Raw genomic sequence first — 27,890 nt, 5'->3', positions numbered from 1 at the left:
GAAATTAGGAGAAAAAGGATAGAAAAAAAAAAAAAAGAAAGAGAAAAAAGAACAAGAAAAAAAAAAGAAGAAAAAAGGAAGAACAAAAGCGGAAGGAAAGTTTGACCGTTTATTAAAAAAATTATTTTATTATAATTCATGTATATTATGATTATTCTTGTGCATTTTTACATTGCCAATATCGATATATACTCGATCAATATATCAATGAAACAGCAAAGTTTCTTCAATTCATTTTATATTTCTTTTTTTTTTTTTACATATTTCTGTCATTGCTTAAAATCACGATATCACTCACATATACTAAAAATTCAATAAAATTTTTCTCGCTATCGAGCTCCGTCACACAATCTCTGTTGTGCTGGATCTCTATATTTTAAATTCTGATTATTGATTGAGAGAACGATTATGAGACCATTATCTTTTTTAATAAAAATCAGATTATTTGAAAACTATTTGCTAATGTGATTCTATCTACATGATGCTACATAAAAATCACAAGATACATATGTCATAGCCAATACATATGAAAATTATATGAACAACTCATACCTAATCTAAGCATGACTGCATCCAATTATTGAGAGAATAAAAACTCCTATTCTTTTTTTCTTTTTTGTTGTTAAATACTCAGTTCTCAGTTTTCTTCATATTTTTCTTTTTCTTTCTTTTTCTTTTTTTTTTTTTTTTTTTTTATTTCCTTTTACTTTATTATATATACTAAAACTAGTTCCCGTCAAATCTTACGACATTAACGTTCGCTATTAGATTCAAGAGGAATAAAAAGGAAGAGAAAGGACTGTTCACGCCAGCGTGTCGAATTATGCACAAAATTTGTACTATGCCTGTCATATAGACACAACATATTCCACGGCGTGGTTTATCATAATTAATATAGACACCACTGTTTCCCCGTTTTATACTATTGAATTTAACAAAAGGAACCAATAGATAAGCGGCGGATGTAGTGCGGAGAGATCTGAAAATCTCGAATTAACTTTGACGAGATAAAAGATTACTTATGGAAATAGGAGAGAGAAAGAAAGACAGAGACAGAATGAGAGAGAGAGAGAGAGAGAGAGAGAGAGAGAGAATTGGGGGAGGGAAAGAGAGGACAAATAATTAATAAGACGTTCTAAACGAGAAACGTCTAATGATTTAACATGCATCCTCTCATCAATCGAGGTTTAAAGTTTTTGGTTGTTCCCATGTAAACCCATCACGCCCAAAATGACCGTACGTACTGGTCTGTTGATAAATAGGATTACGAAGATTCAACTCCCTGTAAAAAATGTAAATTATATTATGTACTACATATATAGGATAATCTACTTTGGATTTTTCTTTCTAACAAATAATATCTTTTTTTTCCCGGCTTCATGTGTCTATTGCGAGATCAATGTAATATTAATATATTATTATATATTAATATAAGCATATTATTATATATTAATATAGGTATATTATAATATATAGTAATAAAGATATATAATTATATATATATGTTATGGATAGATACGTTATTCGATATCGTCACAGTAAGACTTTATATATATATAAAATTAGAATAGATTAGAAATTCTGTCATAGTATTTTTATTTCAAGTATCTTGAAATAAGAATATTAGTACTTACTTAACAATTTTTCCTGGTCGTAAATCAAAATTTTTATTAACTATATCCAACAATTCATTTTGTGATAACTTTGATGTACCATAATCAAAGACTGTAATAGAAAGAGGCTCGGCAACACCAATGGCATAGGAAACCTAAGATATACATTGTTTTAAGAAATTTGTTAAATTATTTGTATATTTTATTAAATCAATATATAATTAGTATATAATTATTGTACCTGTACTAGACAGCGTCTGCAAAGACCTGCTTTTACAAGAGACTTAGCGACCCATCTTGCAGCATATGCAGCTGATCTATCAACTTTTGTAAAATCTTTTCCAGAAAATGCACCACCACCATGAGCCCCCCAACCACCATAAGTGTCTACAATAATTTTACGACCAGTAAGACCAGCATCGCTCTGTAACAAAATAATTTACAATAATTATTTTTATATTTTTATATTATTTTTATATTTTTGTTCTTTATATTTTTGAAAAATAAGTCTTACCTGTGGTCCACCGATGATAAAAAGTCCACAAGGATTAACGTGAAAAACTGTTCTATCATCAAGATACCTCGCTGGAATTACTTCTTTGATAACTTTGTCCATAACAGCTTTACGTAATTCGTCCAAGCCAATTTTTTCACTATGTTGCAAAGACACAACAACTGTGTGAACTCTTATAGGTACGCAAGCTCCATGATCCATTATATATTCGCATGTAACCTTAATAAAACAAATCAGTCATATTTACATATATATAAATTTATAATTTTTATGTAATATTGTGACACACCCATCAATTCGTGGTATATTAAATAATACATTTTATAAGATTATTCTCAGTAAAGTGTTAACATCATGGCACTCAAGAGTAGCAAATACAAAAAAAAACATCATTGAACAATCCTTTTTAATATTAAAAATATTATAAAATATATATGGAAAAGAAAAACAAACCTGTGTTTTTGAATCTGGTCTTGCCCACCATAATTCACCGCTTCGTCTTAACTCTGCTATCTTTTGATTTAATTTATGTGCTAATACAACTGTCAATGGCATACATTCATCAGTTTCATCTGTTGCATAACCAAACATCAGGCCCTGACAGAAAAATTTCGATTAATACAATTTAAATTTATGAATTATTGATTTAAAAGCAACTAATAAATTACGTAAAACATATTTAGCAGTATTCAGCTACAAATTCTTTTTACTAATTTATGACATAAAGAGTACTTTACTTTACAATATGGATTTTAAATTAGATAGTAAGAGTATGTATAAATAGAAGATAAAGTATTTTCAAACTCATATAATGTTAATAGCTATAAATTAATAGAATAAAATGCAGTTATATTTTACATGCAAAATAAAAGGTGCTACACAGAGCAGTGTAATATATAGCAATTATAATTTGGGATTTTGTAAATATTTATAAATGATAGTGTCAAAAAAGTAGAATAATATCATGAAAAAAAAATGTAAAGAATAATATGTAAATGATGTATGGTGATATTTTTGCATATGTATGTACAGCATATAATATCTATAAATCAGCAAATTGAAAAGTGTACAGGTGTATTATTGTAGGCATAAGAAATGAATTATGAAATTTAATAGCAATATTTTATGTTCTTATCAATAAAGAATTAAAGAACATATAATTTGAAAAATCTACTGCATTATAAATAAAAAGGAAAGATACATCTACTAAATGAATCAACAGTATAATTTTTTAAACATCGCATAAAAAGCATAGCAAAGAAACTACATAAGACATTGTCTTTCAAGCATAAAATTTTACAGATAAACAGTTCCAAAATTAAAAGATATCCAAACACATTTAAAAAGCACAGAAATAAATATTAAACACATTATTTTACATTTACTACTATACTAGCTACATAGATTGTTAATAGAAAAAAGAGAATATATAGAATATAGAGAAAAGAAGAGAAGAAATAATTTATGTATTAGATATAACAGAGAGGAGAACAGAATAGCTCAAATAAACGAAAGAGCGCTAATTGACCTGGTCTCCTGCTCCTACTTCCTCATCGCTACGATTTTCATGAACGCCCGCGGCTATATTTGGTGACTGAGCATCGAGAGCCAAAAGAACACTGCACAGCTTGTAGTCAAAACCTGTAGAAATGATGAGTATGAGATAAAAATGATCACCATTTCCATATAATAACAACATTATCAACTTATGTTGATATTTTGTTCAAGATCCTGTCATCCGACATAATATTTAAATACACAGCACATGTTTCCTAAATTAAAATGATTATATTTAATTATGTATCCTTTAAATTAATTGGTATATAATTTAATGTATATTAAATAATGTTAACATTTCAAATTCAGCTTCAATGTTAATGATATATACTGATAAATATCTTAATTATTAAGATCTACTTAAAAATCTCCTATATATATATATATATATATATATATATATACATATATATAAATTATATAGATAATTTCTATACTTTGAATTATGGAAATGATATGAGCTTAATTATTCGGAATATACAATTGGTAGATAAAAAATATTACCGATGCAATGATTATGACAAATTTTACGAAAATATATGAATATATTATCCCAAGGCAGTTCAGGTCACTCTAATTGAAATGCATAACACATATATATATTGCAGATATATGTATTAACCTGTAGATATTTTTATGAGGGAAAGAAAGAATTTGAAGTAAGAACAGGGAAGATCGTCGATATTAAATTATTCGGCTGCTCTGTGGCACGGGCTGAGAATCGATTATATACCTGATCACCTGCACCCAAGTCCATCTCTTCCCTGTCCACATGAACACCATCAGCAATATTTGGAGATTGTTGTTCTAGTGCCACCAAAAGGTTCAACGTACGCCAATCGAATCCTGCCACGACCATGATACGCTTACGTTACATATTCTTATGCAATCGCGTTTACATTCTTCCATATGATAATGAATGCAATATTATATATCTTAACGATCGAGTCATGGAAATCTTTCAAGTCCAACATCTTATTAATGACATACGTGACGAAAATATATCCTAAATATTGCACATATACCATTTGCATAAATTAAAAATCTTAAAAATAATCCAATCTATATTTTGATGTTTGGTGCTTGTAGCTAACGTGCCATGATTCGATCATGTATTCATAAATTTAGCTATGAAGAAAATGAATTGGGGGCAATTGAAGTCAAATTTAATCATGGGTGGCCATGCATATATGATATGTCAGCTAATTTCTCTTTTATACTAGTATATATCGGTATAGCGAATATTTCAGAAATAGAAGTATTATAAAACTATAAAAATAGATTTAATAAGAATATCAAAGAAAGTGCTTTATTAATTTATTTCTATAAAAAAAAAAAAAACTTTTACCTTTTGAGGAGTCATCATAACCAATATGGTTTACGGTCTCACGAACAATTTTTTGGTAATCTACTACAGCTTTGGATGTTATTTCGCCGCAAAGAAGAATCATTCCCGTTTTTGTGACTGTTTCTGAAGATAAAAAAAAAAAAAGAAAAATAAATAAATAAAAAAAAGTAATAATAAGTCATAATAATTGATAAGAGAGATTAATCGCAGATATCTCAAGTGAGGTTAAAACGAAGAAAAATAATATAAATCTAAAAGGTTTCTTACCACAGGCAACTTTAGCGTCGGGATCTTGTTTCAAATGTGCATCGAGAATGGCATCGCTTATCTGATCACACATTTTGTCTAGAAAAATAATTATTGATGTATAAAAGGTTATTTACTTTTTAAATATTATCGATATAACATTTATGATGAGAGAACATATTTAATTTTAGAAACGATGTTTATAAGACGAGAAACAATAATGAATACAATATTCAGTCGTTTTGTGTTTGTTTTTTTTTCTACCGGTTACTTGATATCGAACTTGTAACCATTGCCTTTGTTCAATGAAAGAGAGAAACGGGGATATAGGAAAGTGAACACAATATAGAAAAACAAAAAATCATAAAATAATACGTTTCTCTTTATGGAAAAATTACAAATTTCGATAGAAATTTTTATAGAATTATATTCTAATAATACATATTGATTAAAATTTAAATGATAATAGATATTGCCGCTATTTATTTTCACGTTATGAATTGCAATATCGAACACAACGTGCTCAGTTAACCTCGAAATTCATTTTAATACATATTCGAGGACATTGTAAGCAAAGCCAAAAAGTACGTAATAGACTATCGTTACTTAACAATCAAAGTAAAGAAGGAGAAAGGGGAAGGGAAAAAGGGGAAAGAGGTAGAAATATAAAACGAAAGAAGATGTAGAAAAGTGCGAAGCGTGCGCACGCGGGTTTACATATCGTGTACACTTCTCGATTACCAAAAACTTTCATGGCGGCATACACGCGACTAGAATTGAGCACCTCTCTTTCTCTCTCTCTCTCTTTCTCTCAAGGGGATGAATGTGTAACGAGACGTAGAAAAGGGGATAATACATGAGAATATTTATATTTTATTTCATCTCTAATGAATAAACGTATACTTAACATTAGATCTAATGAATGTTATTTTGTTTCACGTTTACCTGGATGTCCCTCGCCAACAGACTCGGAAGTGAATAGAAAACTGGTATCCTGCTGAAGTTCGGGCGGTGTGTGCCCGTTCGCGTATCCATTCATGTGGTACGCGGTTTCCGGCATTTTTCTTTTTCTCGACGTCGTCTTTGCCGTTACTTTAATCGTCTCTTTTCGTTGTCTTCTTCTTCTTCTTCTTCTTCTTCTTCTCTCTCTCTCTCTCTCTCTCTCTCTTGCTCTAGAGATTTCTTCTATATTTCGATCTCTTTCTGTGGTTATCTATTCGTCTCTCTCTCTTTCTCTTTTTCTCCTTACTTCGTAGCCCTAATGGTTTCTCGGCACGCGTTTTAAGGCCGTCCGTTCTCGATTCTCTTTCGTCTTTCGTAGTCGTCGTATCTGTACCAGTCTTAATTTGTTATATTCGTGGAATGAGATTAAATAGAGTAACGTGCACGTACGGTATCGTTTAACACACGCCGACTATGTCTCTTTTTCTGTCTGTCTATCTATCTATCTTTCTTTCTTTCTCTTTCTCTCTCTATCTCTGTTTCTCCTATGCCTTCCTTAAAAGCGCGAACGAACTCGACAGAAGCACAGCACACGACGTAATGGTCCGACGGGCGAATGCACCGAGTGAACGTATAGGCAGTAAAAGAGGCTCCCCGCATGCTGGCGCCCGCTATTTATAACCTTGGTTCGTCGGCTTTCTGTTCGGCTAACTTCGGATCACGTGGTATCTCGTCTCCCGGGATACGAAGATTGGCGCGGAATTCGTTTTTATTCCCGCGCTGTTATCATTCGTTCACGTGGTTCTAATTAATTTCTCTGGAATGTAATAACGAGCTATTGCACCATTATCATCAAAGAGATAATCATATCGACGTCTTAATTCGATATTATGTTGAGCATTTTGTTATAAAAAAATTATCATATTACAATTATTCATTTACATTTTATGATAAACATAATTTTCATTTATTTAATTGTACAAATTTTAATCAAACTTTGCACAGATGTTTTTTTTATTTGTAAGTTTCCTTTGTATAAATTTACTTGCATGATGCAATATTGTTTTACGTATTTGTACGAGTATGAAAAAAAAAAAAAAAAAGGAAACGAATTTCAATGTATATTTGAATTTCAATAAAGAATGAATTTTAATAAAACTTAAAATTAATAGCAACATCTTATTTATGATATTTTTATTTCTCAACTTTTGAATATTTCTGCATTTTATAAATGTTAATATTATAATAGTAATACTGTAAAGACGTATCACACTCGGTTATCATGTTATCGTTTACGAGTTGTGTACTCGATCTTTGCTTCGGATGTACTAAATTAAAATTCACTTTTTAAATTTGTTTTTTAAATAAGTTAGACTCTTTTGTAGGATACAACAATAGCGATAAAGAAATTTTCTATACATAATAATGCAACATTTTAAAATTTTAACAGAGAAGAATAGGTTTGAAAACTGTTTTTAAATATTTAAATATTTAAATTCGTACACGTGTATGTGTGTGTATGCGTGTATGTATGTGTATACCCAAATATTATTTAAATATTATTTAAAAAATATTCTTTGATGATTGTTCATTTGTAGATTTTTTTACTATTTCAATTGTTTGCATATACTTTATTGTACAATTGCATTTGTAATTTTTGTATTTTCAATTTTTTACAAATTGCATTCAGGAAAATGAAAAAAGTTTTTAAAAATTAAATGCAAATTAAATGTTTTTGACGTAAAGTTTTTCCTTCGATATAACCAATATAATACATATGATAACTGAAATGGATAGACAAGTACGTAAAGTAACTGAAGGTCTTATAAATGCTATTTTTAAAGCAATAAAAGAAAATAAACTTCAAGGTCAAAAAAGGAAAAATTGAGAAAGAGAAAAATAAATTCTTCGATACTTGGTATTATGAACGTACCATTTGCATCTGTTCATTCATTGGTTGATAAGTTGAATGATATTAGCTAACATTTTATTATATATTCTAATATTCAAAATATGTTTATGTTATGTATAATAAACAAATTAATAAATTTTCCTTTCTAATTTACAATAATCATATTAGTTCTCAATTCTTTTGCCATTTCTTTTTCGTTATTATTTTTTAAGTTCATACTATTATATAAATTAACAAAAATATATCCAAATATCCAACAAATTCTACTTATTATATATATATTATATATATGTAATATATTGTATATATTACATATACATTGTGTATATATATATATATGTATATATATGTAAAATACATGTTTATTAATTCTGACGTAACCGAAGATTTCTTTTCTATATTAACTCGTTTATCTGATGATTCTCGAAAAGATGATGTTATACTATTAAAACTCTACGTAATTATATATCTTACGTCATTATAATTCACACAAATGTATCATGTGCTTTGATAGAAGATAATAGTTATAATTAATAAATAAGCATTACTTGCTTATTATAGTGTATCAATATTTCACAATAAATTTTCGCTGTATCATTCTAGTATCAAATGGAAACAACTCATAAAAACATCAGTCATATGAAAATATATTCTGACATTTTTTATTTATTTATTTTCTTTTTCTCTTTGAAAATTTTATATATTTTTTGTTAAAATTAAATAAATTTATTATATGCGTAGAAATAAGATGGACGAAACCTTTTTAAAAATAAATTAGAATTCTTTGGACATTATTTCAATACTAATATAAGTTCAATATTTAATAGTTCTATTCAGGCACGAATGATAGATTGATAAGAAATAGATAAGAAATTTTCTTATTAATGATTTTATATCCGCTTGTTCGTCAAGTTGATTGATAATTCGTTTACTTTAAATCTAATTTTTCTCCTTAAATAATCGATAATCGTGTAGTTGAGACAGATTTGATTAATAATATATTTGTAGAAGAATTTGTATTGCTGGCATTTTATTTGATTTTATTTCGATAAGTCCAAAAAAAATCCCCGAGGAAGAAGAAATTGGAAAAAGAAAAAAAAAAAAGAAAGAAAAAAAGAAAGAAAAAAAAAACAAAAATAGAAAAGATAGGTCGATGAGAAAATAATTTATAGTTGTAGAAATATAAATCTATAACAGAGTTGTGTAATACCTTGATATCGAGCGGTGATTTAGCAGATAATTTTTTTATCCTTAGTTACTCTAAAACATAATAAAGCAAAAAGAGAGAGAGAGAGAGAGAGAGAGAGAGAGAGAGAGAGAGAAGAGATGAGAGATCTCATCGTCCAAGAGTTATTATTAACTCGTCGTTAAAAAACCATGAGTGCATATGAAATCGTCGGATTCAATTTCCGCTGGATCAGCTTAGAGTAATATTGTAGTTACACGTGTCTAGAATTAGCCGGCGGAAGAGAACAAACGACATTGTACATATAATCATTCATTCCCGAGCTTATCTTTATTGATAACTGTATAATAATTTGATTTTTATCGAATTAAGGAATTTCACAAATAAATCTAAAAAATATCAAACCATGAATATAAATATCGTTTGAAAAAATTACATACATATATATATGTATAAATTATTAAATTATTTTATAATAGAAACTTATCGTAAGGGTTATATACTTAACGTAATTATCTATTTATTTTATATAATTGTATGGGGAGCATTGAAATCTTAGAAACTTTAAATTGCTTTAATCGCAAAAAGGGTGAATAACGAAGATTATTGAAAAACGTTTTAAAATTGACATTTGCTCTTTTACCTTCAAACAACATGATGAAATATTATCATTTGAATTTCAACAGGATAATGCTCTTATTTATATTGTATTATCCATGAAAGAAGAAAAAAAAAAAAGAGAAAAGAAACATCTAAAAATAAGATGAACTACATACATGCTTACATATTTATCATTTTATCCACTACAACATTGTCGATAACACGTTGATAAGATATTTTTTTTCTTTGCATAATCCTTTGCATAAGATCGGTCATCTAAGGCAAAGAGAGATACCAGTCTTTTTGAAAATAAAGACGAATTTATGAGGAAAAAAAAAAAAAAAAAAGAAGAGAAAAAGAAAAAAAAATTATAATAATAAAAAATAATAATAATAAAAGAATATTTTTCGATATATACATGTATATCGATATCGTTTTCATAGATGCTTCGAATGCATTTACAGGAAGTCGAGATCTTTGATCTTCTTAAACGTTTAGCAAGCAACGATAAAAGTGCCAACGAATGTAACAAAGATACATATCGTCTTTCGCAAAAGGCATAGACGCGGACACGTACAGATATGTAAATAAAAAAAAAAAATGAAAAAAAAATGAAAAAAAAATTAGAAAGAAAAAAGACATTTTTATCCAGGATAAAAATATTACAATAAAAGCAACGTAAACTCGAGGGTACATTTTTATATCAACGGTAGGTAAAAGAAAAAATAGAAGTTAGCGATGTCTCTCTCTCTCTCTCTCGATTCATCTATTTTAGCAAAATTATAAAATTAACGTTTAAAAATTATAAATAGAAAGTGTAAAACGGTTGATCGAAATAAAAGAACAAGTACATATATATTATGTCCTGATGATAAATAGAAATATATATACATTCTATTAATTCGTTAATAAATATTTCTGTTTTGATTTTCTAATCAATAACACGGGAATACATATATATTAGACAAATAATATTTACAAATTATATTAGATACTTCTTTAATACGCTATATCCGATATAATATTAATTTTAAATTACAAAGAGAGTTTTATATATATATATATATATATATATATATATATATATATATATGTATTTCAAAGGAAAGATATATTTACAAGAACATTTTTCTCTTTTTATAAGAGGTGAAAGAGATAAATTAATCTCATTTGTATTTTTCTGCTCCAACCTCTTTTTTCCGTTTTCTTTTCCTTTTTTGTTTTCTCCTTCTTCCTTTTTTTTTATTCATATTTGAGGAAGAAAAGAAGAGTAATGCAAATAAATAGAATACATAGAAGAATAAATAGAAACAAGATAAAGAAAAAAAAAGATGAAATTATTCGAATCAAAAGTTCAGCGACCCTTGATACTGTCTTGCGTAGCAATGAACGATACAAGAGAGGTAAAGTAAATGGTTACGATAGAAGAGGCTATAGAGGGGAAGAAAGTGGAAAGCTCGTTGTGAGTCCAAAGACAGCAAGAAAGAGAAAAAGAGAAGAAGAAGGAGAAAGAGTGAGGGGAAAGAGAAAGAGAAAGAGAGAGAGAGAGAGAGAGAGAGAGAGAGAGAGAGAGAGAGAGAGAGCAAGAGATGTGTTTGATTCAACCTTGACCTCTGACAATCCTAGTATCCCACTCAAGCTCTCGCCCTCGAAAGATCTCTCGACTCTTTTCTCCTCCTACTTTTACGAAAAGAACTGAGTGAAAGAGAAAAAGAGAGAGAGAGAAAAAGAGAGAGAGAGAAAGAGGGAGAGAATGAGTGTCCGTGAGAAGGAGGGGGAGAGAGAGAGAGAGAGAAAGAGGGTGAGAATGAGTGGCCTAGAGAGGGAGCGGGGGAGAGAAAGAGAGAGAGAAAACTCTGGAAGACTTTTGCATGTGAAAAAGGTACCTACTGAATCGATTTTCAATGACGGAAGCAGTTGCTGGAAATAGACGAAGAGAAAAGAGAGATACTTAAATAATTGAAGAAGCCTCTGACCTAAGTTTCCAAAAACACACACACACACACACTTATACACAAAAACAAATACATACATATACACAAATACACACACACGTTCAATTCATCATTTTATAAAGAGCAAACGATAAGGATACAATAAATATTATTATTTTTTATCAAACGATCGATCTCATATGTTTATGCTATCTCATGTATGTTCTTCATCATAGATTATCATTACTTTTTTTAATTAATTTTCTTCTCCTCTCTTCCTTTTTTTATCTTATATATATATATAAAGAAAAAAAGAAAAGAGAAGAAAAAATAAAAATGCAGATATTTTGAAGAATCTTACTTAAAGTCTTCATTTTTTCGTTCGACGGGAATTTTCCTTATAATAAACGAAAATACTGATTGAATAATTTTATTAATCTCTTATACCATTATACTCTTCGATTACGAATATATGAGATTATAATATTTGATTAGTAATATTTTTCTAGCAAATTTTTTCTTTGTACTAATTTACGATATAAAACAATCCTATGATATATTTAATTGATGTATTTTTATGTACATGTGTGTGTCTATGTATGTATGTATGTATGTATGTATGTATGTATGTATGTATGTATGTATGTATGTATGTATGTGTGTTTGTGTGTGTGTATGTGTGTGTAGTGAGATCGATCGAATGGAACATTGCATAGATATAGATGTTAAAACGATAGTATATTACTTTTTTGTTGTTGAAAAATTCTCCTTACATAGATAAGAACCTAATGAGATAGAATAGATATCGTACTCTCACGTATTATCATTTGTCTCTTTGACGATCTCACGCAGAATACTCTTCTTTCGCACGATGACTAATGCTTACGTCACATATCTATATAAAACATTACGCACATTTAATCGAAATTAATATTCCATTTATTTTTATTTGTAAAAGAAAGCGATAACTAAAGAATATCGATCGATATAACTACATGTAAAAAAAAGAAAAAGAAAGAACAAACTTCATTGCCGCGACATGTAAAATTAATGAGAATTGCAGTTATATAAAATGTATAAGCAAATGACATTATGTATGTGTAAAAATGTTTCTTTGTAACATTATTAAAATACGAGTATTTTTTTTATCTTCGAATGGATGTCAATTCGTAAAAAGAAATTAAAAAGAAGAAAAAGAAAAAGAGAAATAGAGAATATGAATAGATGATTAAAAAAAAAAAAAAACTAACTTGAATTATAGTCAGACAAACATCCTTCACATGGTTAGATGTCACTTTTTAAGGACTGTAATTAAATTATTATCGACATTGTGATGGTAAAGTAGAAATTAAGAAAATTATATGATAAGTAGAGTTCTTTTTTTTATTACCGACGGATCCCAGTCGGTATTTTATCTACAGATCGCAGTCGGTAATTTTTCATAATGTTGCGTTATATATTACCGAGACGGGTCTCTGTCGGTAACTTCCTACATAATAATTAATTACTCGATTGCCCTTCTTCTATTAGATATTTATTGGGTTGGCAACTAAGTCATTGCGGAAACATAATCCGCAATCACTTAGTTGCCAAGACAATATTCCATTGGCAACTAAATCATTGCGGAAACAGAATCCGCAATCACTTAGTTGCCAAGACAATATTCCGTTGGCAACTAAATCATTGCGGAAACAGAATCCGCAATCACTTAGTTGCCAAGACAATATTCCGTTGGCAACTAAGTCGTTGCGGTGCCCATATCCGCAATCACTTAGTTGCCAACGCCATATTGCTTTGGCAACTAAGTCGTTGCGGTGCCCATATCCGCAATCACTTAGTTGCCAACGCCATATTGCTTTGGCAACTAAGTCGTTGCGGTGCCCATATCCGCAATCACTTAGTTGCCAACGCCATATTGCTTTGGCAACTAAGTCGTTGCGGTGCCCATATCCGCAATCACTTAGTTGCCAACGCCATATTGCTTTGGCAACTAAGTCGTTTCGGTGCCCATTACCGCAATCACTTAGTTGCCAAGACAATAGATATCGATTAGTTTTGTTAATATAAATTAATAACGAATAATTCATATCCTTTGACGAAACATTTTACTTTATTATAAGAATATTTAGTATTTTTAATTAGGAAGAAGAAATTATTTCAAAAATAATTCGTACAGGAAAAGATAAGATAGAAGGGAGAAATTTATTCCCAATTATGTTTAATTTTGATGTTTCGCAATAGATCACGTATAAAATAAATAAATTTTCCTTATTATTCACTATTCGCAGTGGCCTAGAGGATATTATCAATTCGAATAACAATGTGATAGGAATTTTTTCCATTTTTTAACATGAAATGCAAATAGAATTCGTTTTTTTATTATATACTCTAGATATCATGCATTTAAAAATTAAATATTGTTCTAGTGAACTAAAATTATTCATAAAATTATTCGTATTAATATTTTAATGATTAATGATTTTCATATGCACGCTTGAATGGTGTGTACATTTTATATCCGTGATGTAGAGATTTTCTACTTGACGTGTAAATAGCTGATGTTCAGATTTTTTGAATATTTGCAAATGCAAAAAAATTTTTTCAAGGTTCGCATGAAGATACTATGATAACTTATCGATCATTTTAATGACCTTTGGCCTGATAATTCTATGGCACAAATAAGAAAACATATATATCCAAACATTTATGTCAAAAGATCTGAGTTTCTAAAAAAAGAATTGTTAAATTTTTGCAGAATTTGTCGTTTCTTTTAAATTTTATAAATTAAAAAGAGACAAATTCTATGAGTAATGTTTACGATTCGTAATTTAGGAAATCTTATGAATCTCCAAGGTAAATGATTTCGATGGCTTTTTTTCTTTTTTCTTTTTATTGTATCGATGTAAACGAGAATAATGAATTAATTTATTATTTTATTCTTTATTTGATTCAATATCTTATATTTATTTTCTTCTATTGATGATTGATGTGAATTTCACGGTAATCCGTGTTAAATGGGACAAAGGAACGGTATAATTTTATTCGATGTCAAAAGCATATAAAGTATATAAATTTTTTCAAAATTAATAATTAATGAACATATATATTATATATTATTTTTAATAAAGATCAAAACACGAGTACATTTCAACATTATCTATGAGATTTTTCTCCCAGTATTATTTTATTATTATAGTTACTTTTGAAGGACTATATATTATTACTATTATCATTATAATAATAATAATAATAATAATAATAATAATAATAATAATAATAATAATAATAATAATAATAATAATAATAATACGTAATGTAATAATATAGTAATATAATAAAAAGTAATATAATAATAAGAAGAAACAGAATATATTTATATCGTATACGTCATGACCCATATCATGTTGATAATTTATGATAATAAAAAAAGAAAAAATATATCATTTTACGTGATGAAATGACGTGTGAATTTTCAACAGATTGTATCCTTGATAATTTCGACGCATGATCATTCATCTAAATAAACGAAATATGAAGGAAAATAAAGAAACATTTTAATTTTATTTTCGTCCGCTATAATTTCTCTTTGTCTTACTTTTAATCATAATGCATTTTTTTCGACACCGTTATTAACTCACGATCAATCGAACCTAATTGTCTTTACTATTATAATATAAAATGTATTAAATAATATCTAAATGTATATAAATAATATTTAAATATATTTTATTATTATTATTATTATTATTATAATTATCAATAATATTAATAGTAATATATTATTATTATTAATAGTTAAAAGTCGTCTAGAATAGAGACTAGTCGTGTATGAGTAACCACGTAAAAAAAAAAAACAAGTTCTACTTCATAGATAGTGTAAAAACGAGCTAGTGTTTTAATTTATACTAAAATAATATAATACATAAGAATATTCATTAATTATTAAAAAAAAAAAAAAAAAAAAAACAATATTAAACAAATTCTTATTTTTATCTCATATTTATATATTAATTCTTATTATATGTATCAATTATATTTATTATTTTCTATTCACTTATCGTAAAACAAATGTGTACCGACAAATGCATCTAACATAGATCAATCATTGCGAGATGCACATTATTATCAAAGAAAGATATACTTATGAGACACTGAAAAGTGTTAATTCACCAGTCTATTAATATTATTTACTCTAACTAACATGAAATCAATTATTATGTATGCGTGAAAGAGGGTCTAATCAAAATAAAATTATAGGTCGATATGATAATGGTATGATAGTGAACGGCGTACTCCATTTGTAATCGTAATTCATATTTTGTTCATACATATTGTTAAAGTCTTAAATTAAAGATGAATTAATTGTTTAAAAAAAAAAAAAAAAGAAAAAGAAAAAGAAAAAAAAGAAAGAAATCAATTATTAAAGATTTTCTTGTCAGTACAATGAAAATTTTTGGTTTTTTTCTTTCTTTCTTTCTCGTCTTTCTTCTTTCTCTCTTTTTTTTTTTTTTTTTTTTTTTTTTTTTAAATAAAATATTATACATTTTTCTTTTGACGTGCGCCATTAATAGATATCGAAGGACATAATAAATATAATATACATATATTATTTAAATTTTATCTGAGTGAACAAAGCATTCTACCATTATCATTTATATGCAACACAAGTGTTTCCTGACACGTTACCGTTCGATGTAAAATAACTTCTTTGTCGCATCTTTCATGATTCCAATGATCTTGTTGTTGTCGTATGAATAAATTATCATCTATTGGTAAATTGTATTTCACAATTGTGCAAGCGAAATACAATAATTAAGTTTTAATATTGTTAAATGAAGTTCTGTTCTTATTAACAATCTTTTTTCTTTGCAGTTCTGTAATCAAATATAGAAAAAGAGAAAAGAAATATTAAACGACGAATACAATCGATTGCACGAATATCGAACTTAAATAAATCACTTCTGTATAGAAAAAAAAAAAAAAAAAAAAAAAAGAAAAGAAAAAAAACATTCAAATATTTAATTATCATCATTAAATATTTTATTTGTTTTCTAATTACCAAATTTAAGATATCGATAAGCTATCCAATCTTCTGATTCTTATCTCATTCTTTTAATGTGTTCCATATTTAAAAACTTAATTTACGATTTTAATTATATTTGCGTTAATTATATTTTACGAGCTTAATTATATTTACGTTTAATTATGCGCTTAATTTTAATGCTTTTATATGCTTAATTTTTTTTCCAACGGCGTTTACAGAAAAATCAAAATAAAAACTTCAAATGTTTTCTGAATCATGACCAAAAATATAAATAAACACTAAAAATACAAATCAAGGAAGAATATTTTTATCTCATTTTTTATCAGAAGGAAGTATTTTTATTCCGCATGTCATATGTATATATATATATATATATATATATATATATATATATATATATATATGTATATATATATATGTATATATATATATATATATGTATGTATATATATACGTGCAATATAAAGGTATTATAAGAAGTGAAGGTTTTGTACTTATATATACATATGCGTATACATATACATATGTTTGTGTTTCTTAGAAGTATTACAATTTAAGTGAGAAAAGAAAGGTAGATATTTTTTCATTACTTGAACGATAACCTTCGATCAGTTAGTGCAGTGGTGGTAAAATCAAGGTCTCCAATACATCCGAGTTCTTCTTAGTAAGGAAAGAATGTTTTGCTACATCAGATCGTTAAATACTACTCTCAGAAGAAGATAACAAGTTGTTCGATTTCATCTGTAATTGTGAATTGATTAAATTAATTATTTTCTTTTTAATTATAAAAATGATCGGCCAATATCTGCGTATCTTTTTCTTCTATCTTATCTTTCACGAATCTTACATCCCAATACTATCACAAAAGACTATTTTGGACAATCCGTTGAATCTTCAACTTTATCGAGTAATTCGTCGTGGTATTTACGATATCTTTGGTATGTATCCTCTATTCAAGTATTAGTTTCAAGATTCCAAAATTTTCTGATAAGTTTCATTGTCAACATATCTGGTGTAATGTCTGATTTCATTCTCATTAGGATAACACTCTCTGATATCATTAAAAAAATAAAATAATAAATTTTACAACAATAGTAATCCAATGAAAATGTCAATGATTACTTGAATTAATTTTAATATCATTTCTTATTTTCTACAAGATAATGAGAGATATTTTTATTATTTTTTATGATTTGAAAAGTAAAATTGTTATCAATTTGATATATTCTTTACATTTGAAGTCTTGGTGTTTTTTTTCATTTTTAATCTTTTCGTTAACCATTAATTATGAATTCTGCATTATTCATAATTCTCCGTCTTACATAAACAGATGATCACATAGTATACTTTTATAATACATATGATTTATTCGTAATACTTTTATATATGTGTGTGTGTGTGTGAGTGTGTGAGTGCGTGTGAGTGCGTGTGAGTGCGTGTGAGTGAGTGAGTGAGTGTGTGTGTGTGTGTGTGTGTGTGTGTGTATGTATGTGCTTGTGTTTGCGTTTATATATAGAACCAAGTTTTTAAATTGTCAAACAATTTATAGGTCGTACAAGTAATTTGGAAAGAAATTTACGAAGAGTCAAAAATTTATATTCAATACAAGAACCAGTTTCACAAAACGTTCCTTTCCCATGCGATGTTAGAGGTAAAAAAAAGAAATGTTATCATTTTATTTCTAATCATTTCAATGACGTTGTATATATATATATATATATATAAAATATATAACAAAATTATAGATAATTAAAATGACAAATAATTAAAACTATGTGAAAGTATTCCTCTCATTTTTTGCTTTCTTTTTTCTTTTTTCTTTTTTTTTTCAATAAGAAAAATTCTTTCGAAACAAAAATTTCTTCGTATTAAATAATTAATCATTTAAGGCTGGAGATCAAATGTAACGCCAACGAGCGTTCACCGTTTGAAACCAGGTGACATAGACGTCATTGCATCAATGGGCGATTCATTATCAGCTGGAACAGGAGTATTTGCCGAGTCTTTTTTTCAACTTTTTATCGATAACAGAGGTGTTACTGCAGCTGGCGGTGGGCAAAATACATGGAGAGAATATACAACCTTGCCTAATATACTCAAGGTTAATATATATAATAATTTCTTTTTCTTTGCTTATTTCATTAAAATAATCATTGTTATCATATAATTGTAATGTCTATTGAACATTAAATAGATAATAAGACGATTATAAATATCATTTAACAATTATCCTAACGTTGAATTTATTTATCCTTTCGTTTAGGAATTCAATCCAAATTTATATGGTTATTCTGTAGGAGATTATTCCACATTGGAGAAGGATTCGAAATTAAATGTTGCCGAGGCAGGAGCTGTATCGAGAGATATGCCTTACATGGCAACGATTCTTGTAAAGAGATTAAAAGATGATTCTAGAGTGAATATGCAAAAACATTGGAAGGTATCTGACCTTCCTTACTTTCATTTTCTTATTTTTATTTCTGACCATCGTTCTTCATTATTACCTGTTATATATTTTTTTTTATTTTTGTTTTCTCTTCATTATTGTGTTATATAATATTATATAAAAAAAAATGTATATATGTATTATTATCGTTAATTATTATCATAAATATTGTGTATACATATTTCATCTTGTTTTTTTTTCTCTTTTTTTTTTTTTTCTTTTAGCATATCTCTTTGATGATAGGTGCCAACGATTTTTGTTTGTTCATTTGCACGCAAAATGAAACGGAATTTTTAGAAAATCATGAACGAGATATCGTTGAAACATTGAGAATACTTCGTGACAATGTACCAAGAGTATTCGTATCTCTTATTCCTCCCCCACAATTAAAAACACTCGTGGACGTTAATTACAATGAAAAACCATCGATTTGGTGCGATTTGATGACAGATTTAGAATGTCCTTGTTTATTTGGTTTAAGATATCGTGATAAAAGGCAGGAATATTATAATATTATAAAAAGGTCAGTCTCTCCTTTTCTCTCTTTCTCTTTTTCTCTCTCTCTCTCTTTTTTTCTCAATTTTTATTAATCTCCAAATGTGTATTATACGTAAATATGTATTAATTGTTCACTTAGATGGCAAGATACTGATATAAAAATAAGCAACTATTCCGAGTTTCAAAAAGATGATTTCGTTGTAGTAGCTCAACCAATCCTGACGAATATTACATTGCTATCAAATAAAAAAAATAATAATAGGAATTCTTATTTAACTGTTGATTGTTTCCACATTACGCAAAAAACAAATTCTTTATGTAAGTAAAATTTCTTATACGATATGATCATTGAAATGTTAATAAATTCATAATTTGAATTGCATGATATGAGATTAAAGTAAGAAGAAAAGTTGTATGTCACGCTTGATTACATACGTGTCCTCTATTATTACTAATAAAAACTATGTGTTTTTATTACTATTGCATTTACATATACGTATTTACATATACGTATTTACATATATATATATATATATATATATATATATATATGTATATATATATATATGCAATAAAAAAAGATATACAACATTTCTAGATCATGAGAACCGTTACAAAGATGTTTCATGATCTTAACAACTATGTCCTAACAATAATTTTTTTTTTTTTATGTCAAAAAGATTCAAATAAATCATGTATTTTATTAGGATTGCATTTTTTATTATGACCAGTTTAGAAATTATTGACGTGTTTCGTAATTTTAACGATTCTTCGATATTAAATAGCTTTAAATGAATGACGTTAGTTTTGAGAGTTAGACATGGTATTATAAAAAGAATATCTTGATCATCAATATGTTATCGCAACAGGGATTAACGAGATAAAAAACTTTTTTATGTTTCAGATGGTACTACTCTTTGGAATAGTTTGATTTTACCTTATGAGAAGAAACCAATTGATCTTGTAATGGAACTCGGTACCATACTTTGTCCTACCAAGGAACATCCTTATCTGTTTACTTATAGCAATACAAAATTTAGTGAAAATTTCGATTAAAAAAAAAAAAAAAAAAAAAAAGAAAGATGGTAATTAAATAAGATTAAAATATCATAGATATTCTTATTAAAAAATATTTTACATTTGACGATTTCATTCGATGATATTCCATCATATTATATTGTTGATCTAATTTTATTCGAAGTGCCATAATCTTTGATAAAGATCTCATTAATATTATAGAAACAATTTGATATATATTATTTATCATATTTAATATATATTATTTATTAAGTCAAATAAAATAATTTAAATAATATTTTCATTTTGTTTCCGTACGATTGTCTTCCTTCCTTTTCTCTTCTTATTTATTGTCTTTTAAATTGAATTAAAAAGAGATGAAATTGAGAAACATTAGATCAGAGATAACAAAAATGAAATATGTAAAAGTCATTGATTGTGTGTCTCTAAACCGGTATATATATATTTTTTTATGAGATGTTTTTATATTGGATCTTTTGAATTATTTACAAACTTATCTTTCTATAATAACATATGCTGAAAAAGAAAGTATATTTATCATTGAAATGCGAAAAAAAAAGAAATATTCCTTAATGTGACGTAAAAAAAATTTTTACGAGTATAGCATAAAATATGGTTTTTTATTCGAAATAATTTAAATAATCGTTAGATAACTTTCATAATCATCTATTTATATACAAATATTAACACATAGGTAAATAGATAAATAGAGAGAGAGAGAGAGAGAAAGAGAGATAGAGAGAAAGAGAATATCTTTCTCTTACACTCTCATACGTGTATCACGTCTTCACTCTGACTGAATATAAAATAAGATTAAGTGGGCCTACGAATAAATTTGACAAGAAAGATGGTGAAAGAAAGTCTCGTTGGTATAAGTAAAAGAAGAAGCACTCCTTCTCTACAATTTCATTCATGTTCAGTATTACTTTCAACGTGTACAAGGACGGTGTATTCGTTGTTGATTTAAGAGTCAGACGAATATTATATTTTCAATATGTATAATTGTTATTATTTTTATTAACATGATAATTAATATCAATGAAATTTTGTGACAAGTAATAAAATAAAAGTGAGAATATAATTATTAGCTTTTTATCGTTGAATCAATGTTCAATATAACGCGTCAAGGTCGAGACATAGTAAATGTATTCATCATTTGAAAAACTGAATATGTTAGTGTTAACTCGATATGAATATATGTTGAAAAAAATCGGAAAGATCGCAATAGCTTATGATAAATATTTCTATATTGATTATCTCTGGAAAAATAAATTCAAAAAGTATTATGAATATATATCCGATTAAAAATCTTTAATTATTATTAATTGTATTAATCATACTAATTATAATTGTTATTTATTACATTTCTTATCTTAATATTATTTATAATGAAGATGATAAGTGATTTATAATACACGCACACACACACACATATATATCTACATATATGTATACAAAGTGTATCTTCAACACAATTTATTATCAGTGAAAAAGGACATTAAAACTTTGTGAACGATGAAATTTAGAAAAGCGATTTTACTATTTCTTTTTCAAATAATTATTCTTATTCAAGGTGTTACTATAACGGATGTGATATTAAATCTTTTCAAATCCAGTATGGTGAGTAATATTTCAATAATACTTCAACGATGATTATTCTCTATTTATTTATGTCAAATAAAGTTCCATTAGAAAAAAAGATAGAGAAAAAGAACAAAAAAAAGAAAACAAATAATAATTCTTCAATCATTCAAATATCCGTATATATCATTAAAGTACATAAAAATGAAAAATACTATTGGCAATTTGAAAAATTTGCAGCTTATTTTTTTTTCTTTTCCTTTTTTTCTTATTTTCTTTTTTCTCTTTTCTCGATTTTAAAACGTCTTTCATTTGAAGAATTAAATATGTAAATATTAAGATATTTATTCAATATTGAACATATGTATTTACTTATGTAAAAATAATTTGTGAATTTGAATGAATGAATCTAGCTTTCAAATGAGAAGAGGCGAAAGAAGCGAAGAGAAAAAAAAAAAGAAGAAAAAAAAGAAAAAAGAACAAACAGTTATGGAAAAAAAAAAACAAAAAACAAAAGAGGAAAGAAGAAGAAAAGAAATGATTGACAATGAAATTGACAGAATATTTTTCAACATACGGAAGAAGTACACCTTATTTCTTTATTTTCCTTTTTCTCTTTTTTTTTTTTTTTTTTTTTTTTTTTAATAAAAAATAATACAAAGAAATAACCGAATAAATGTCAATGTTTCTTCCTATTACAAAAATTAACAATTTTTTTTTTTAATATCCTTATTATGTTAATTATACAATTCTTTTCATCTTTTTGTTTTTTTTAATATTAATTTTACTATTACAACTTATACATATAATATACTTATATAATATACATATATATATATATATATATATAGATATATATATACATAAACTTGCAGAACTTTCCTCTTCGCTCGTATCACCTTTCGTAGCCGTTTCACTAAATTATTTGTATGCAACGGTATTTAAGTTGAAACGGGCCGTAGTAAAATGCTAATGAAAGAAAGCAAAAGTATCAACGTGATATGACTCCTCAAGAAACAGTATCTTGAACGATCAGAAAAATATTTAACGAAAGTATATATATATATATATATATGTCAAGTGATATCGAAGACAATTTCTATACACAATATATGTATACATATATTTATATTTATATATAATTAAATATATATATATATATATGTATATATTATATAAAATTTAATGAATACTTTATTATTTACGAATAATTTATATATATATATATATATATATATATATATATATATATAATACGTACACATAATATTTCATTTAAATACGTTAATACTTCATTCGAAAAGTTTTGAAGAAATATAAAAAGAAGAAAAAAGAAACAAGAGAGAAGAAAAATAAGGAAAACAAAAACTAGTTATTCAATTAGATTTCTTTTTATAAAATGTATTATGTTATACATACATATACACGTAAGAGATATAAGATATCATTGAGGAAATCATTTCTTCACAATTCTTACGTTTCATTTCGTGCAATTTAATTTTCTCATTCCCTTTCAAAATTATCCTAGAACGTGACTCGTACCGTTTATTTAAAGAATAAAAATACCATAATTCTAATGCATTCATTAAATGTTTATTTTTTTTTCCTTCCCGAATAAATAACTCTTATAACACGGATGAAAATTAGAGATGTATTACTGTGTTACTTGTTTGAAATTTTCTCTCATCTTTCTTTTTTTCTTTTTTTTTTTCTGAGATTATTCTTCTTCTTCTCTTTTCTCTTATTCCAGGAAGATCTCAATACCAATGGTATAGTTTATCCAATGATTTTCAATGGTGTACGAAGGCAGCCTATAATACCAGACGCAGTACCATTTCCTTGTAACATTCGTTTCGGCAGGTTTGCTAAAAAAAAAAAAAAAAAAAAAAAAGAAAAAAAAAGCAACAAAAAAGATAATAAAAAAAAAAAAAATTGAGACATGACAAAACAAATGTTTATTTTCATTTATAGATCCCCTTACGTACCGGAAAGTGTTCATAGATTAAGACCGGGTGACATTGACGTGATCGGTGGTCTCGGTGATTCTCTCGTAGCTGGTAGTGGTGCTTTGGAAGAATTCGCTATTGGAACTTTCATTGAAGCACGTGGAGTCAGCTGGTGCGTTGGGGGCCAAGATAATTGGCGAAGATTTTTGACACTACCAAATTTATTAAAGGTATTATTCTATTAAAAATTTCATGTATTGGAATATAATTAATGGAAGAATAAATTAGACGTATTAATTTTATAATGAAGGTATTAAAAGGAATTTAATTTACATGATTGTGGGATAGAAATTCTTGGCCAATCTTAAAAAATTATTTTGAATTTAAAATTTAGAAAACTATTCTAAAAAAAAAAAAAAAAAAAAAAAAGACAACCAAAAAAAACTGAATGAAATTAAATTGAACATATTAAAAGAATTTATAGAATAATAAACATACGTAAATATTTATTTATTTGTTTTCCTTTTCTTTTTTTCTCTTTTTTTTTTTTTTTTTTTTTTTTTTTTTTATTAAGTCCATTGTATTTTCATTGTAGCAGGGTAAAGAGAATATAATTGTTTCTTTTTTTTTTTTTTCTAAATTGACAACAGGTATTCAATCCAAATTTAACTGGTTACTCAACCGGTACAGGCGAATTTATTTCATCAAAAGCAAGATTAAATATCGCTTTTCCTGTAGCAGCTACCGAAGATGCCATAAAACAAGCAAGAATCCTCGTGCAAAGGATAAGAAATGATCCTAGGATTAATTTTACCAAACATTGGAAGGTGTTAATTAAATCCTTTAAAAATTAGATTATTAATTGACATTAAAATGAATGAAAACTAATCTAATACTCGAGTGATACTACTTACAAAAAAAAATTTTGTTGCAGTTGATCACTATTTTCTTTGGTGCAAATGACATTTGTTCGGCTCAATGTTACAATCCTCAACAATTTTCACCATTACGTCATGCTTTTCATTTAAGAAAAGTTTTGGATTACCTTAAAATAACATTACCTCGTACACTCGTTAACTTAATTCCTACAATAGGTAATATAAAAATTTATAAACATAACTAGCTATATATATATATGTATATATATGCATACACACACAGACACAGGATGATTCATAAGTCTAACATGTCATAACTTTTTTCTTTTTAGTTGAATTTAAAAAAAGTATTGTAAATGAACTTAAAAAAAAAAGAGAAGAATGATTTAAATATTCTCGATAATAATTTTTTCTTAACACGTAATCAATGACGTAGGTGCACTTTGCGATTGCATTTTTATCTTTTTTTTTTGTTTTTTGTTTGTTTGTTTGTTTGTTTGTTTGTTTGTTTTATATATATATATATATATAAAAAAGTATGCGAGATATTTTGAAAAAATATTTTGTTCAAAGGTGATGACTTGTTATTATTACGTGAATTATCCTGTATAATATTAATTAATACTTATTTATGTTTATACGTACAGATGTCACAATTTCTCTTAGAGTTAGAAAAAGTCCTATGTGTATTATATTACATCCACTTTATTGCGCTTGTATGCATCAAGGACATCGACCAGATATCACAACCTCAAGAATGTCAATGATGTATCAGGAGGCAGCCGAAAGTTTGATCAATTCTGGAAGGTATTATTATTATTATTTTATTGTTTATTATTAATTTTGATAAATTCTAATCGATGTAAATAAATATTTCTTTTAGGTATGACAATACGCAAGAATTCACAGTAGTATTGCAACCATTTATGAAACAATTCAATGCTCCAAATGCCGATCCCAGTAGGGCAAGGCCAATCGATCCTAATTTGGTCACATACGATTGCTTCCATTTTAGTCAAAATGGTCATGCACTAGGTAAAGAATTATAATCTATAAATATTACGATCGATATTTCTATTTTAAACGACTTATTTCACTTTCGTGCTTGTTGTTTTGCAAATATTACATAAAAAAAAATTATTACTTTTAATTCCATGGTCTTCAATATATTCTATAACTTTTATAAACAATGTTTCTTCATATTTCTAAAAATAACAGAGGTATTTAAGATGATCCAAATTATTGCACTTTATGGACTATCTATAATACTTTTGTCTGTGGTAAATATACCCTAGATATAGATTTTTTTTTCAAGCAATATGTATAAAGGGTTACATATCGTCAGAAAGTTAAATTTTACAATACCGATATATTCTGTTTTATCGACATTTCAAGTTTGTCTTATCTGTCGGTAAAAATGTTTCTAATAATATTTATAAAAAATTTTCATAAAAAAAAAGCTATTATAACATAAAAATAAAATATTAAAAGTATTAAATATATATATTATATTATTATGTATATATATTTCATACGAACACATGATTATGATGGTATCTACATTACCGAATAAATTCGAGATTGCCTATGCAAAATTACATAGTTTTAGACTATCATTTTACATTAATAAAAGTCATTTCTAAATATAAAAATAATAATAACAATTATATTATATACTTTATCACGTAAATATATAATAATCTAGACATAATTTTTATATATTCCTAGGTGCTAATCTTCTTTGGAATAATATGTTCGAACCAGTTGGAAATAAAACAGAAAAAGGATTACCTAAAATATTAGAAAGGATTCGATGCCCTACAGAAAGAGCACCTTATATATTCACAAACATAAATTCAATGATATTTCAACGAACAGGATATCAAGATGGAATTATACCGAAACAATGGAAAAAGTAATAAGATGGTAATAATTTTTGAAAATGATTAAATTTATGGTATATAGATTGATACACCACAATTCATAATAGCTGTGATCATTATAAAACTATTATTAGAACAATTAATCATGTTACATGATCTTACACGCCTTAATTTTAATATAGAAGAACAAAATAATGAAATAAAAATAGATGAGACAAAAAAAAAAAAATAGGATCGTTCGATGTTACAAAATAAAGATTAATCAAGGTGAGTCAGTAAATCAGTAGATGATCAAAGAATTTGACCTTAGGCTTTTATAGAAAGAGCCAGTGATTAATCAAATGCGATCAAAATTAAATCAAAGAAATCCACTTATATTCAAATGTATAAACCTGTTTCTATTAAAATCTATAAACCTATATGTTTGTATTTAAATCTATAAGTAAAATTTATAAATCTATTTGATACTTTTACAATTAATCTATAATATAATTAATTTAATTAAATAAATCAGAAATGATAGATCGTGACTAATTAACATTTTCATATCGTATATATATATTTCAAAAACAATTCTTTTGATGACAGGTTTTATCGATCAAGTCAAAGACAAATAGATATAATGAAATTTCCATATAATGAAAAGGAGAGATAGATTTACATTTATAAATGCGTTATAGATCTTGAATAATTTTTTTTGTGCTAAGTTGTAAGATCAATAAAA

General features: G+C 26.7%; 3 protein-coding genes across 4 annotated transcripts; 2 read left to right on the top strand and 1 right to left on the bottom strand.

Moving 5' to 3' along the window:
* Window positions 1-108: 108 nt before the first annotated feature.
* Window positions 109-6,879, bottom strand: Sam-S (S-adenosylmethionine Synthetase). Of its 2 annotated transcripts, none has more exons than XM_035880787.2 (9): window positions 6,224-6,879; window positions 5,300-5,377; window positions 5,033-5,155; window positions 4,418-4,530; window positions 2,581-2,724; window positions 2,128-2,346; window positions 1,855-2,037; window positions 1,635-1,768; window positions 109-1,282 (listed from the first exon to the last, which is right to left on the bottom strand). In XM_035880787.2, the coding sequence occupies exons 1-9, from the start codon at window positions 6,336-6,338 to the stop codon at window positions 1,177-1,179; spliced, it is 1,215 nt and encodes a 404-aa protein (XP_035736680.1). In that variant the 5' UTR covers window positions 6,339-6,879; the 3' UTR covers window positions 109-1,176. The 2 variants fall into 2 exon arrangements, with proteins under 2 accessions (XP_035736680.1, XP_035736681.1); XM_035880788.2 differs by lacking the exon at window positions 4,418-4,530 and adding an exon at window positions 3,656-3,768.
* Window positions 6,880-17,522: 10,643 nt separating this feature from the next.
* On the top strand, window positions 17,523-21,048 carry LOC118448013 (phospholipase B1, membrane-associated-like). Its single transcript, XM_035880710.2, has 7 exons — window positions 17,523-17,834; window positions 18,446-18,547; window positions 18,786-18,997; window positions 19,160-19,336; window positions 19,567-19,865; window positions 19,980-20,158; window positions 20,745-21,048. Exons 1-7 carry the CDS (start codon window positions 17,687-17,689, stop codon window positions 20,894-20,896), a joined length of 1,269 nt encoding a protein of 422 aa, XP_035736603.1. The 5' UTR covers window positions 17,523-17,686; the 3' UTR covers window positions 20,897-21,048.
* Window positions 21,049-24,095: 3,047 nt separating this feature from the next.
* On the top strand, window positions 24,096-27,251 carry LOC118448026 (phospholipase B1, membrane-associated). Its single transcript, XM_035880731.2, has 8 exons — window positions 24,096-24,110; window positions 24,210-24,319; window positions 24,431-24,635; window positions 25,056-25,232; window positions 25,340-25,499; window positions 25,931-26,090; window positions 26,167-26,318; window positions 27,012-27,251. Exons 1-8 carry the CDS (start codon window positions 24,096-24,098, stop codon window positions 27,200-27,202), a joined length of 1,170 nt encoding a protein of 389 aa, XP_035736624.1. The 3' UTR covers window positions 27,203-27,251.
* The last annotated feature ends 639 nt before the right edge of the window (window positions 27,252-27,890 follow it).

The sequence above is a fragment of the Vespa mandarinia genome, chromosome 19 (genome assembly GCF_050613455.1).
Source record: "Vespa mandarinia isolate Hongniang chromosome 19, ASM5061345v1, whole genome shotgun sequence".
NCBI classification, from domain to species: Eukaryota; Metazoa; Arthropoda; class Insecta; order Hymenoptera; family Vespidae; genus Vespa; species Vespa mandarinia.
Note: the sequence above shows the minus strand (reverse complement) of the source record. Positions and strands in the feature narration are given on the sequence as shown.